Raw genomic sequence first — 13,826 nt, forward strand, 5'->3', positions numbered from 1 at the left:
ACAGATTGGGCTGTTTTCACTGTAGACCCTCCTCTCCTCTCTCAGCTCCACGCTTTGTTGTGGACTCAAATCAAAGATGGCGGCTGGCGAATCTTAAACCCAGCCATCAGCGAAGGTAATTTCAGTATTTATTTTGACCTGGTTTAGATATTTGTAGGGTGCACATGCACTGTCAATGTACGTGAATTTTAATGCACTTTAGAATGAAAACTAAATGCACGATGCAACGTTGTTTTATTCAAGCGTAAAGCTGTTTTTGGCCTGCACGGCGCAAACCGCGGGCTGTAGTGTTGAACGCTGCCCGCAGTGTGAGGTCGGTCCGGGGCTCTCGAGCATCCCTGCACTTCGGACCCCGGCGGAGCCAAGGGGGTGTGTTTGTGTATCTGTTCGAAAGGAGGCGGGAAACGGACAGTCGATTAACCACCAACTTCAGCTGGACTTTTAATTTTGGCGGGAACCGTTCTGTCAGATTGTGCACAACTGTAGTGTTTTCCACAGGGTTGTTGGTGTATATAGTGTAAAACTCAGACTGTACCCTGTTTTTACTATGTCCATGTTCACATGAGATAAAAGCACTAAACTTCACCTCTACACTCGCAGCACTGCTTTATTAGTTGAGCAAGACTGGACTATATAATGGTCATTTAACAGCCTTGGAATTAAAACAACTTTAATATGTATAGTATATATGTAAGTTTTAGTCCAACATAATTTCCTACTATTCTGACTATTGCTTATGGAATTCATTAAGACCATAATTAAGGAAATTAGGAAATGTTTACCTTCATCACCTTCATCATTAGTATGCAATTTATATTACTGATTTAATGCCAACCAGAAACAGAAGCAGCTCTGACATATTTATTACCATGTACAAATTTAGCCTTGTAAAAATTCTCCTCCTAATCCTAATCTACCACACTACAACATGAACATTTGGCAACTTTACTTTCAACATTACCCATGTATGATGTATTCAAGAAAAGAAATGTATTAAAACATGAAAATGATTATTAAATTTTAGTAAAGGGGGTGCAGATCTAAATGTGGGTGTTATACACAAAATCTCTATTGTGGTGTGTGTAATTTTATATCATGTTAATGATATAATTACCATAAAGTGCTTTCATATATGTTATGGAAGTAGTGTAATAGATTGTAGATGGTGAAATTCCAATCCTAAAACCATTGTTTTATTTGCATTTTACTTACTGAACAATTTAACTTTCCTTGACTGGCACATGACTGAAAATATACAAGGGATCACACTTTTATAATTTAGATGGAAACGGTGAGGGTGGGAGGAGTAGTAATTGTTTGTGTCCGAGAGACTGAGAGAGTTTATGGTCCGGATTTAGTGCCATTTGATTCCCACCTTTTTGGGCCGCTAAAAGAAGCTTTAAGGGGAAAAAGATTTTCATGTGATGATGATGTGAAAGCAGTGGTGCATCAGTGGCTACTCGCTCAACCAAAACCATTTTTTGCTGATGGCATAAAAAGTTAAGACACTGGGGAAATTAAATTGCAGAGGAAGGGCACTATGTAGAAAAATGATGTAATTTGTTTTAATATATAGAGTTTGAAATGTGCAGAAACTTTTTGAAGAACCCTCATACATTTTCTTTTGTGCAGCAGGATTCCCAGTCCATGAGACTGATTGGTTTAACTCAGTTGGTGATAGAAGGGTAAAAATCATGTACATGGTCACAATGAAATGAACTGTTAAGAATGTTTTGGTGGCTCCTTTACTTTTAGAGATGTCAGTTGTGGAAGGAGAGGTGGGACTGGTGGCAGGTCGCAGTCAGAGGGAGAAGAAGCGCTCATACAAAGATTTGTTGAGAGAAGAGGAAGAAATGGCTGCACAGGTGGGCACAGAATTTTAGTACATGCCAACGTTTCTGATCCTCAGGAAATTATATATATATTTTCTGTGTTTATTTAAGTGCTTTAATTCTGTTTCATGAATGTGCACACATTAAGAATATTATGTCTCAGTGGTATAGCAATTACTTTGCTTTGTTTTTGTCTGTCAATCTGTAGGACTCTGAGCTATTAGTGCCGGGGGGAGATTTACATAGAAAAAAGAAGCACTCAAGTGATGAGCACTATTATAAAGGTAAGCATAATGAAGAATAATTAGCTACATTAAATATGCATAAAATACCCTTGAGTAAATACAAGTGTGATTTTGGTATCTGACTTATGATCATATTCAGTCTATTTATTTAATAGAAGTTAACCCTTTCAAAACACATTTATGGAATTTTGATATAATCAGTAGTATGTTAAATTTTCCATTATTATTCAGTCTGTAATAATACATCCACATTATTCATTTTATTCTTTCAAGACCACCAAGGCTCAGGCCCTCATAAGAAGAAGCGCAAATCTTCAGAGCGCTCACCCTCGCGCTCGTCCTCTTGCCCCTCTCAGCTCTCCCCCTTCACAGACACTGCTATGGGTCTCTTGCAAGCCATCACCTCCCCGACGGCTACAGGTTCTGAACCTGGCCCACACCTTCACAAAAAACCTTCCTACTCCCACCACTCCTCACATTCCTCCTCCAAAGACCGCAAGCGTGAAAGCAGCTCCAAAAGCAGCCACCATTCCTCTCATTCCCGACATCCAGGCTCGTCCTCATCATCCAAGAAGCATCATTCAAAGACTTCTCTGTTGCATTCTGGGTTGGGAAGAGGTGAGCCCCTCACCCTCCGAGATGCCGAGGGCCTGAAAATGAAGCTCATCCTTTCGCCAAAGGAGAAGAATGAGGATGGAGAGCAGAATGAGAGATTTCCCTTCACGGCAAACTCTTTTACTGGGAGCATGGGGCATCACCACTTGTCTTCTAGTACAGAAAAAGATGGGATGAAGAAAATCAAGGACAGGGACCGAAAGACATTGTCTAAGCCTCCGAAGAAGAAACAGCACAGCCGAGTGACATTGCCTGTGGTCGGGAAGGAAGTGGAAGTGGAAGGTAAGTGGAAGTTCTCGCTTATTATTAGCTTAGTGTTTGATTTTACTAAATCTATTTCCAGAAAAGTTGGTTTATTTGGTAAAGTGCAATTAGGAATATTATCCTGATCAGGGCCGTGGCGGGTCTGGTTCCACACTGGAAACAATGGACACAAGGCAGAAACATCACAGACAGGGCTGGACCAGTACATTGCAGAGCTTCAGCCACCCCCTGCCCCCCAAACATCATGCCAATCATGTCTGTGCGGATGCCTGGCCATTTTTGTACATTTTAGAAATTTACATTTGGTTATATTCATGTTGTAACAATTTAGGGCACTACAGTGGGTCTTTTGGAAGACTGGGAGAAGAGGGATCATCTTCAGGAGCGGAGCTTGAGGCAGGTGAACTGGTCATTGATGACTCCTACACACACCTTTCTTCTAAAAAGAAGAAGAAAAGTAAGAAAAGCAAAAAGAAAAAGGACAAAGAGAAGGACAGGGACAAGGATAAAAGCTCGAAGGAGAAGAAGCACAGCAAAGGAGGACTTACAGGTATTTGACTTATTTCTGCTGGTAAAGAACTGCTCTTTGTTGTTTATGATGTCATAAATAATTTAAGTTATACAAAGCTGTAGGGTCAATAGAGACAAGCTTAGACAAAGTGGTGGGTACTATGTGCTATGTTCTCACGGACTAAATGCTGTTTTCTATATAGTGTATATTTTATTATGTTTTTCTTTTTTTGTTGAATAGCGGACCCATCCAGAAGCCATTCACATTCCCACAGCTCATCCAATCACAGCACCTCAGTTGGGATGTATACCATGCCAACACCAGTCTCCATACATCATCATCATCAAGGCTCTGAACAATTAATGGTAAAAAAGAAGAAAAAAGAGGAGAAGGACAGGGATAAGGATAAGGACAAGGTAATGCTCCTCTATGTACATTTAATGTGATTCTTTTGTTTCTTTTTTATGTTTGTGCATTTGTCTCACTAAATAGTTTAAGATCTTTAAATTTAACATAAGACAAATCAAACCCAACCCAAAAAACATGCATATTTCTGTTTTGCACCACTAAGTCATCTGTGAAATAAAACTATTAAAATTATCATGTTTGTAGATTCTTAACAGGTCTTTTTGATTCTTACAGCGAAAAAAGAAGAGTACCACAGCATACCAGGTGTTCTGTAAAGAGTACAGGGTCAACATAAGTGCAGAACAGCCTGGGATTGGTGAGTCCTGCTTTGAACTGTAATTGTAAATTTACACTTTCTGGCAAAATACATTTGATTTGAACTGCAGTGCACTGAGGGTCTTGCTCTTCTTTTGTTTTGTAGTTTTTGGGGAGCTGAGCAAGAAGCTTGCAGAGGTTTGGAACCACCTACCTGAAAAAGAAAAGCAGGTCAGAAGCTAGTTATTTAGCTTGTGTGGCACAGTTGCAAAATCATGCTAGCACACCAGAGCTGACATCTCAAACTTGTGAGTTCAAATCTCAGCTCTGCTATGTGCAGGCAATGATTGGCTCATTTAAAAGGTGGGAGTGTTGGAGGGTGTGTGACTTTCTGTGCACGATTTGGATCATCACATGAAACCGCCTCATTTGTTAACACTCATGTGTTAGTAGCTGCCCTCTTCAGTCAGGATTTGAGGTCAGCAGCAGTAGAGGAAGGAATGTGATTGGGTAATTGGATATGACTACATTGGGAAGAAAATTGGGGAAAATGCATACAAAGTTTGTTTGTTTGTTTATTAGGATTTTAACGTCATGTTTTACACTTTTGGTTACATTCATGACAGGAACGGTAGTTACTCATTACACAAGGTTCATCAGTTCACAGGGTTATATCGAACACAGTCCTGGACAATCTAGCATCTCCAATTCACTTCACTTGCATGTCTTTGGACTGTGGGAGGAAACCGGAGCACCCGGAGGAAACCCACGCGTGGACACGGGGAGAACATGCAAACGCCACACAGACAGGACCCGGACCGCCCCACCTGGGAATCGAACCCAGGACCTTCTTGCTGTGAGGCGACAGTGGCCACCGTGCCGCCCTGCATACAAAGAACCCAGTTGTTTGTGTATTTATACTGCATGATGAAAATGAAAAGTTTAATGTTATTTTTTTTTTTTTACCTGATTCATCAAGGTGTGGAAGCAAAAAGCTCAGTATCTTCAGCATAAACAGATTAAAGCCGAGGCCACCACAATCAAGCAGAAGAACTTGTCATCAGAAAGCAAAATCAAAAGTAACAGCCTTTGTCTATGCTCTTAGCTTTTAATCTACATAAGGTCACAGACATGTATGGTATAGCTTGGTACTGTTTTAAATCTTTGAACCCACATCACCGCTAGGAAGTTCCCTTTTTATATGGTTACCTTGATATGGTACATACAGTATTTAATACACTTACATGTAGTAAACACAACAGTGAGCAACAGTGACCCTTCCACCAGAAAACATCATCTTGCACGTCTCGACATTTATAGAATTATTTTAAAAGTAAAAATTGGAATATGTGATCTGAGTTACTTTGATCATGGCATAGTCGCTGGTGACAGATGGGCTAATTTGAGTATGTCAGAAATTGCTGCTCTTTGGAGTTTACACAATATAGTGCAGAAATATTAAATAACCAAGTGGCAGTTTTGTCTTTGCCTAAAGAGATCAGAGCCAGACTGACTCGAGCTGAAAAAAAGGCTAGATTAAATAAAATAACCAACTGTGGTGAACCAAAAAGTATCTCAGAATGCAAATGTCACAACCTGCTGGGCAAAAGTAAAAAAAAAACATACATACATTTCCTACAGCTCCAATTTTAATAGTTGTTACTGAATGTGGTATGATTTTTTATTTTAAATGTATGCTCTTCTTTTCCTCCTCTGTGCAAGCTTCCAATAAGGTTGTCGGCTTAGGGACTGGCCTGACCACTCATGCTCGTTCTTCTGTGGTCGTTCGTGTACCAGAAATCGACCCCATTGATGCTGCAGCTCACCTGCAGCTACTTGGAGAGTCCCTATCACTTATTGGACACCGGCTACAGGAGACAGAGGTCAGCATATTGACCAGTTTTCCTCCAATAACCTGATCGCATTTTGCTTTGTCTAATTCTGCACCTGATTTATCTATCTGGCGTAGTTCATAAATGAACAATTTCTTGTCCTGTTTTCTATACAGGGAATGGTAGCAGTGTCTGGCAGTCTGTCTGTCCTTCTAGACTCTATTTTGTGCGCTCTTGGTCCGTTAACCTGCCTCACCGCTCAGGTCCCTCAGCTCAATGGCTGTCCCCGTAGCGTCCTAGTAAGATACACACGCATACAAGCACACAGTGACGCACTGTGATATTGTTTTATTGTTATAAATGTAAAATGTTAATGATTTTGAATTAACTGTCATGTCATTTCTTCTTTCTTTTGCAGTCAAGCACTCTTGATAACATTGCGTATATCATGCCAGGACTATAAAACGGCATACTTTCTCTCAGCTGCACTTCAAGACAAATGTGACTTATGAAGAAGGACTTACTGAAGAAGTTTTTAACATGACTTATCATGAACTGTTTATTTTTTATTCATGCCACAATTGTGTCTGGGATAAACTAATGGACAGATGTATATAGACTTGTTTTAAAACCAATTTTAAAATTTTGAAACCTAAAATCTTATTTTGGGAAATTATCTATTTAAGGTCATCAGGTTTCTTGTTACAGGGTGTGTTTTGTTGTGTGTATGTTTATGTGAGTAAGTGTTGTATTGGAATTTGCATGCATTCATTATGTCCAGAGCAATTTATTTTTATGCAGATATGTACAGTTTGAGGCTCAGTGATCTTTTTTATTAATTTAATTTAATATAAACATACTGCAGTAGCGATTTAACTGACAAAGTTTTGTACTTGTATAAATTTAAATTGTTTATAGTGAAAGCATGTGTGAAATCATTTTGAAAGTGACCAAAACAAGTTGCTCTAATACATTTAGATGCACAAACCTGTACATTTCCTTATTATTGATAAATAATTACAACTGTTAAGCATTTGCAGACTTTATTTTTATTCACTTTTAGGTCAGATAATTTTGTTTAATACACTATATGGGCAGAATTATATGGACACTTTATTATTTTGGGTAAATTGGAACATTGTCAGCCTGACCTTCATGTCTAACATCAGTCCCTGACCTCACAAATGTTCTTTTGACTAAATAGGCTTAATTTATTTTACATTCACACTCTAAAATCTTCCCAGAAGAGTGGAGGTTGTTAAAGGTGCTATACTAATGCCCATGATTGTGGAATAGGATATACTACAAGCTCCTAGTTTGTTATCTGCATACTTTTGGCCATATATAGTATTTGGGCACAAATATGGAGTTTAAAGTATTCTGGGAATGTTCTACACAAGATCTTGGGATATAAATATGAATATCTGCTTCTCTTCAACCCAAAGCAGTAGTGAAGTCATGTAGGCTGTTTAAAATTGATATTCTAACACATACAGAAGTGTTAAATTTAGTGTTAATTTAGTTAAAACTTTAAAAGTACCATTGGCTGCCATCAAATACAAATTTGTCCAACAAATTACCAGATGGTGAGGTGTGCATCAGCTCGGCCAAAGAAATCCAATTAATAAAGCTTCTGATAAACATTTATTTTGCAGTTGGTACTTTGAGGATTTTAACCGGTAAAAGCTGTTTTGTGTGTGGTCCACAACTTTTTGGATGAGCTGTTGTTTCTAGACGTTAAGGTCAGCTCTAACATGCCATTTGTTGGTATCCTGTGAGAACCACAGGATGAGGTTAATGAGCTTGGTTGTGAACATTTTAGTTTTTAAACAGCCAGAACCTCAAGTTTTGTCTATGTAGGGTATTTATATTATAACAGAAAATATTTCACTACTTTAAGGCTTAATGACTTTTCAGTTAATGGAGCAGATTATGTGTGTAAAAGGTTTACTGTAGCTTTTACAGCAGGTGTATTGTTCCTACGTCCTCCAGTTCTTGAGCAAAACCACGCCTTGAAAGGGAATGTTCTGGCCATTACTGGGTTGTTTAGTTTTGTGTTGGTTGATGTGTGATAAATCGTGTGTTTGCAGGTTAGAACACTTTCTGAGGCAGTTGTGTTTGGTTATACGAGTCAGACAGGCGAGTGTGGTCTGACAGAAAGGAAAAAGGCTGAGTATGACCTAACAGAGTCATAAGTCTAGGAACAGAAACAGTGCTGCTGTGTGTTTGGGGTTGTTTCCACCAATAAGAGCTTTTAAGTCGAAGGAGGAAGTACTGAAAGATAAATTTGACTTGTTAAAATACACTGCACTTGGAACTCACTAAACATCTTGGGCGCAGAGGTAAGCTTAAAGCACATATATAGATAGATATTACGTTGTGTGTAACTTTACACTAATGGCTGTTGAGATGTGAATGTAAATACTAACGACTGTTCATCTCACTCGATTATCACGTCAGTCTCACACTTACCGATGTATTCATCTAACCTTATTGCACAATGTATAAACTAAAAGTCTTATAAAGACCTACAGTAGTTCTGGTGTGCCACACATTTTAGCTGCTGAGTCATCTGAGCCCATCCTCCATTGCTCTGTCATTTCTGAGCTCGGCTCTCTCTCCGCGTCCTCCCTTTTCCTGCACATACTTTAGTCCACACCCCGTCTCACTGCACAGGAAAGCTCCACCACTAGCTTTATTTACTAATAAAAGTACAATACAGAGCTCTTATCGTATAATAACATATCTTTGCTTTAGCAGCAGATGATGGAGGAGAATACAGTGCAAGATAAAGCTCATGAGATGGAGGAAAAGCTGGAGTCGAGCTGCCTGAGAGATCCTGTCAAACAAGGTTGGAGTTGGCAAAGTTTCAATGTTGTGATTTTTTGGCACAAAGCTAAAACTGCTGTGTGTATTTTGTTAATAAAGACAACGCTAGCATTATCTAGTAAATAAACTATTACTTAAAAAGCTCTTCATAAAATATTACTATATGCTTGCTTGCCACTGTTGCAGCCATTTGATTAATTAGCAGGCTGGCTAGCACAACAAACATTCCAGAGTGTTCCACGAGTTACCAAGCTACCAAGCTACTTACATTTTAAAATTATTGTAGCTATTGTATCATTTCCCTGATCTATGTTCACCATAATTTACATTTACATTTTCGGCATTTAGCAGACACTTTTATCCAAAGCGACTTACAGTCCTGTGACAGTATACTGTCTAAGCAATTAAGGGTTAAAGGCCTTGCTCAAGGGCCCAACAGTGACAACCTGGCAGTAGTGGGGCTTGAACCAGCAACCTTTCAATTACTAGTCAAGTACCTTAACCACTAGGCTACCACTGCCCTAATTTAACTGTTGATAATTTGATCAACAGATTGTTCCTTGGACTAGGTGCTGTCCTTTCAGATAAAGTCCAGTTAAGTTCAAGACACATCAAGCAAAGCAGATGCACCTGAGCACATTCTGAAGGGTCTGAATGCAATAATTACAACTTACCAAGTTGTACCAAGTTCTTTTAATATGTAATTCTGACCCTCTTTTGTATGTTCTCCAGCAAACAGCATGCTGGGACACTACTCCTAATAAACTATTAATATTAATTAATATTAATATTAATATTAAATAATATTAAAAACCTAACACATCATAATCTGGTAATTACTCTTGAATACAGATTTTATTCTGTCCAGTTGGACTTTTAACATAGATTGTATGTGCTGAATCAATACTGGGCAGTAGATGGAGCATTTGCTTCATTTTGTAGGGCAATGCTCAGCCTTAGAGCTTTAAACTCATCTACAGTGCAAGAAAAAAGTTACATCCTCACAGGGAATAAATACATTTACCCACAAGTAAAAGACTATATTTCATATGTATCTGTCTTGTGGTTAACTGAAGACTGCTGTTTATCAACAGTTGAAGCGAAACATTTACATACACTTGTAAGGGACGTAATGGGACACATTAAAACAATTTGTCAGTGGAAAATCAATTCTTATATAAGTTTATTGGGTTTTTAGCTTATCAGTAAGATCATGATAATATTCTTTATAATTAACCACAGTTTGGTACCTCTCTGGCTGGAGTGACTGCAGACTTGGATGTACATGTAACAGTAGTCTCAATGTCATAAAAAAACCTCAAATGCTGAAACAGCTGTCAGGATGGTCAGGATAATCAGATGTAATCCAAGAATCACCAAACTTTAAAAGCTGCTGGATCATGGGGGACACTGTCCACAGTCAAGCAAGTTTTAAACCTCACAGGCTTAGAGGCTGCTGTACAAGAAAAGTTGTTTTTCTTAGAGTATATTATATTAAAAGATAAAACATTTGAGGAATTACCCCCTGGACTAACTCAAAAATACTGTCTTCTAGAGCGTGAGCTAAGGCTGGTGCTGCTGGGCTGGGCAGGGACAGGGAAGGGCAGCATGGGTAATGCCATCCTCGGCAGTTCTGGGTTTGAAACTCGAAGTTCTCCATTGGAGAAGCCGGTTACTGTTCAGAGTGAAAAAAGGAGTGCAAACGTTGCAGGGAGACAGGTCAGTTTTTGGATGTATAACATTTGCACCATTTGTTTTTGAGATATTCTTATTCAACATGTATCATGAGTAATAAATGTTATGTGCTGAGAAAAATACACGCAGTTTATATATCTGACCTTATCTGTAGCCAAATTTTCACAACTCTGACCTAGAGGAACACCCAGATTTATTCAAATACTGTTAATCTAAGCAGACTAGCAAATGTTTGATTATCTGTGCATACTTAACTGCATCCAATACACTTAAGAACCACTTGTTAAGTGTATTGGTATGCAGTTACTAACAAGGTGTACTAAGAATCTGTTGCTTTGTACATTTTGTAACCCTATTTATTATTGGAAAAGGACCCCCATAGGACCCCCACTGACCAAAATATAGAACTGGACTATGTTTGCTTACTTCTGTATATACCTGCTATGTGTCAGATTTTTTGTAGAAGGGCTTTTCCTCCTTGGCATATTTTAGATTTTTGTGGAAAATATATTCTAGATTAGGCCTCTAGGCCAAGAGGATCGTAATGAGAAAAGAACTTTTTTACAGATCTGTGTCAATAACGTGATCGAGCACACTTATTTATTATATTAAATGAAAAAATGATTTGTGTTCTTTTACCAAATAAGCTCCATGCTATGAATGAATGGACTACTAACACTGTGTTTATGCCAGGTCACCGTGGTGGACACTCCAGACTGGTTCTTCTCAGAGAGCCCACCAGCAGAAGTCCAGAGTCAGATCTCTTTCTGCAAATCTTTGGCATCTCCAGGACCCCATGCTTTCCTGCTCTGCATCCCTGTCAATCAGCCCAATGAGCTGGACCTGCAGACTCTGGATGCTTTAGAGATGGTATTTGGATCTGAAGCTATCAGAAAACACACCATCATTCTGTTTACTCATACAGACCAACTGTCGGAGGGTTTAACACTGCAGGACTGCCTTAAATCAGAGCGGAAGGACTTGAGAGAGATGCTGGAGAGGTGTGCAGGCCGATATCATGTCATTAAGTTCAGAGCAGAAACACAAGAGGAGGAGAAGGAAATGCAGCAGAGTGTAACAGAATTGCTGGAGAAGGTAGATGAGATTACAGAAAAAAGTGGTACGGAATTTTACACCTGTCCTCCACTCATGCAGAGCGATAGCAAAGTCGAAGAGGTTGAAGCACGTGTAGTGGAAGACGTGTCTGCCCAGATCTTAAGGAGAAGGAGAGATAGCGAGGAGGAAGTCTCAGAAATCGAAGAAAGCGATGAGAAACTGGTGGAGAGCACTGATGGTCTGGAGCAGGAGGAGGACCTCAATATATGTCCACCTGGGCCTCCTCCAACATTCTTTCGCTGGCTTTGGGACACAATAGTTGGATGGGTGCTGTGGCTGCCCAGCCAGATAAGGGGCACCACTCTACTTGGATCAATCATAGGACTGTTCTTTGGGGGTGCAATGGGAGCCACTGTGGGCACTGTTGCCACTGAGGTTGAAAGGAGAAAGCACAAAACAAAGTCAAAATAATGTTGGCCATATACATCAGGACACCTGTGTAATGAAAGTTATGGTTTGTGACACAATGAAATCTCGCTTCAGACTTAGTTAAACTAATTTAGAAACATTTTGCCTGCAGTAATGTGTGGTTCTAATTAAAACAAGTAACTACATTTAAACCAATGGTTGAGTGGTTGAACAAAATCACAATTTTACCATGAAAATATAAAAATGGCATAGAAACATATTTACTTTCTTACAGTCATGCAATTTATAAGAGCCCCGGTCATCCTGACACATCCCATAATACCAGGCTTAACGTTTTGGAAGTATAAAAAATCTCAAACCTCAAAAAAACACGACACTTTGCTTACATTTATTTTTACAAGCACAATGTACTGTAGGTGTGCAAGTTTTATTTTGCTAGAAACACTTATGCAGTTTAAACACGCACATATGTATATGTACAAGTTGGTATGCACACTAAACTCAGAAACACAAGATGTACTGAAGAAATGACAACAGACAATAAAATTTCTGTAAACCTCACTGGTGGCTTCATTTATTTTTTTGGCTGGTATTTAGCACCTTAACACATTCTCTTAAATGTCATGTCTTACAACCCTTTATTCAGTACTTTGTATATCCTTTGTCAGCAATTACAAATATTTAGCTTTATTGAATATGTCTCTATAAGCTTTGCACATCTGGATTTAGACAGTTTTTGCCATTCTTCATGTCAGATCCTTTCAAGCTCCATGATGTTGGGTGGTGTTTGTGAACTGCCACAGATGTTTGATGGGTTTTAACTCAAGGACATTAAAAGACTTGCCCCCAAAGCCACTCCAGTGTTGTTTTTGCTCTTGAAAGGTGAACCATTGCACCACTTTACGTTTACATGCACGCCAGAGAAGGTTTCTTTGAGAATGTTCTTGTATTTGGCTGCATTCATATGTCTCTTAATTCTTACCGGTCCATCTGTCCTTGCTGCTGAGAAGGACCCCCATAGCACGATGCTTTCACCACCATGTTTCATGTTCCACATCTGAAGATTTATAGCAAACAGGATGCACCTGACCACAACTTGGAGCGCTAAATGAGTTTGAATACTTAAGTATAGATTGGTGGAATTGAGGATCAAATTCACTACACTAAAAGCACAAAATGACAAGTTGCAAAACCAAAACAAGGCATAATTGATAATCTACATTCCAATAATTTAAAATGGCATTCTTATTCAAATACAATGACACTTTTAACATTGTAATGGTAACATAACCATTGGTAAAATGGTGACCTTTACAGTTTTCAAACAGGAATTAAATGATGTCACTTCCTGTACAACCATGAAAATTGTCCCTATACACTTCCTGTAACACAGTCAAACAACAGGTAAGTCAAATTTTTATTGACATATTACAAAAAACCAACAAAGATTTTACATGACAGGGGGGTGACATATATGTTTACACTATTTGTTTAACGATGTTTAAACTCTAAACTCAAAGAGTCTTTTACCTTGAATAATAAATTACCATAAATAATAGACTGCATAAGTCATATCACACCAAAGCAAAGTCTGTGAGTGGTTAAACATAAGCTATTCCTTGTTTAATGACAATGAAAAGCCTAAACTACATACATTAAAGTACAATAAATAAACAATAAAAAGTTGGTGGTAGGTGAGTCTTCCTTTTCTAATGTAATTGTTAAATTGGTTTTGGATGTCCATTATTGCAGTGCATTACAAACTGTTAAAAAATACTGCTTATAACTTAACAACAGTCAGGCTAAGCTGATGAGCCCTACTTACCTGTAGGTGGAGAAGTTGTGCTGTAGAAAG

At 38.7% G+C, this 13,826-nt stretch overlaps 2 protein-coding genes across 3 annotated transcripts; both read left to right on the forward strand.

Moving 5' to 3' along the window:
• The first annotated feature begins 70 nt into the window (after window positions 1–70).
• hmgxb4a (HMG box domain containing 4a) lies at window positions 71–6,977 on the forward strand. Its single transcript, XM_063018953.1, has 12 exons — window positions 71–115; window positions 1,756–1,865; window positions 2,041–2,116; window positions 2,351–2,974; window positions 3,288–3,506; window positions 3,708–3,883; window positions 4,110–4,191; window positions 4,297–4,361; window positions 5,110–5,209; window positions 5,853–6,013; window positions 6,139–6,261; window positions 6,381–6,977. The coding sequence occupies exons 2-12, from the start codon at window positions 1,758–1,760 to the stop codon at window positions 6,423–6,425; spliced, it is 1,779 nt and encodes a 592-aa protein (XP_062875023.1). The 5' UTR covers window positions 71–115; window positions 1,756–1,757; the 3' UTR covers window positions 6,426–6,977.
• Window positions 6,978–7,977: 1,000 nt separating this feature from the next.
• Window positions 7,978–12,532, forward strand: si:dkeyp-69e1.8 (uncharacterized protein LOC100001340 homolog). 2 transcript variants are annotated; one of them, XM_063018955.1, is made up of 4 exons: window positions 7,978–8,304; window positions 8,720–8,813; window positions 10,347–10,510; window positions 11,180–12,532. In XM_063018955.1, exons 2-4 carry the CDS (start codon window positions 8,726–8,728, stop codon window positions 12,011–12,013), a joined length of 1,086 nt encoding a protein of 361 aa, XP_062875025.1. In that variant the 5' UTR covers window positions 7,978–8,304; window positions 8,720–8,725; the 3' UTR covers window positions 12,014–12,532. The 2 variants fall into 2 exon arrangements, with proteins under 2 accessions (XP_062875025.1, XP_062875024.1); XM_063018954.1 differs by having other exon boundaries at window positions 8,723–8,813.
• The last annotated feature ends 1,294 nt before the right edge of the window (window positions 12,533–13,826 follow it).

This window comes from Trichomycterus rosablanca, chromosome 22, assembly GCF_030014385.1.
Source record: "Trichomycterus rosablanca isolate fTriRos1 chromosome 22, fTriRos1.hap1, whole genome shotgun sequence".
In the NCBI taxonomy this organism is placed as follows: domain Eukaryota; kingdom Metazoa; phylum Chordata; class Actinopteri; order Siluriformes; family Trichomycteridae; genus Trichomycterus; species Trichomycterus rosablanca.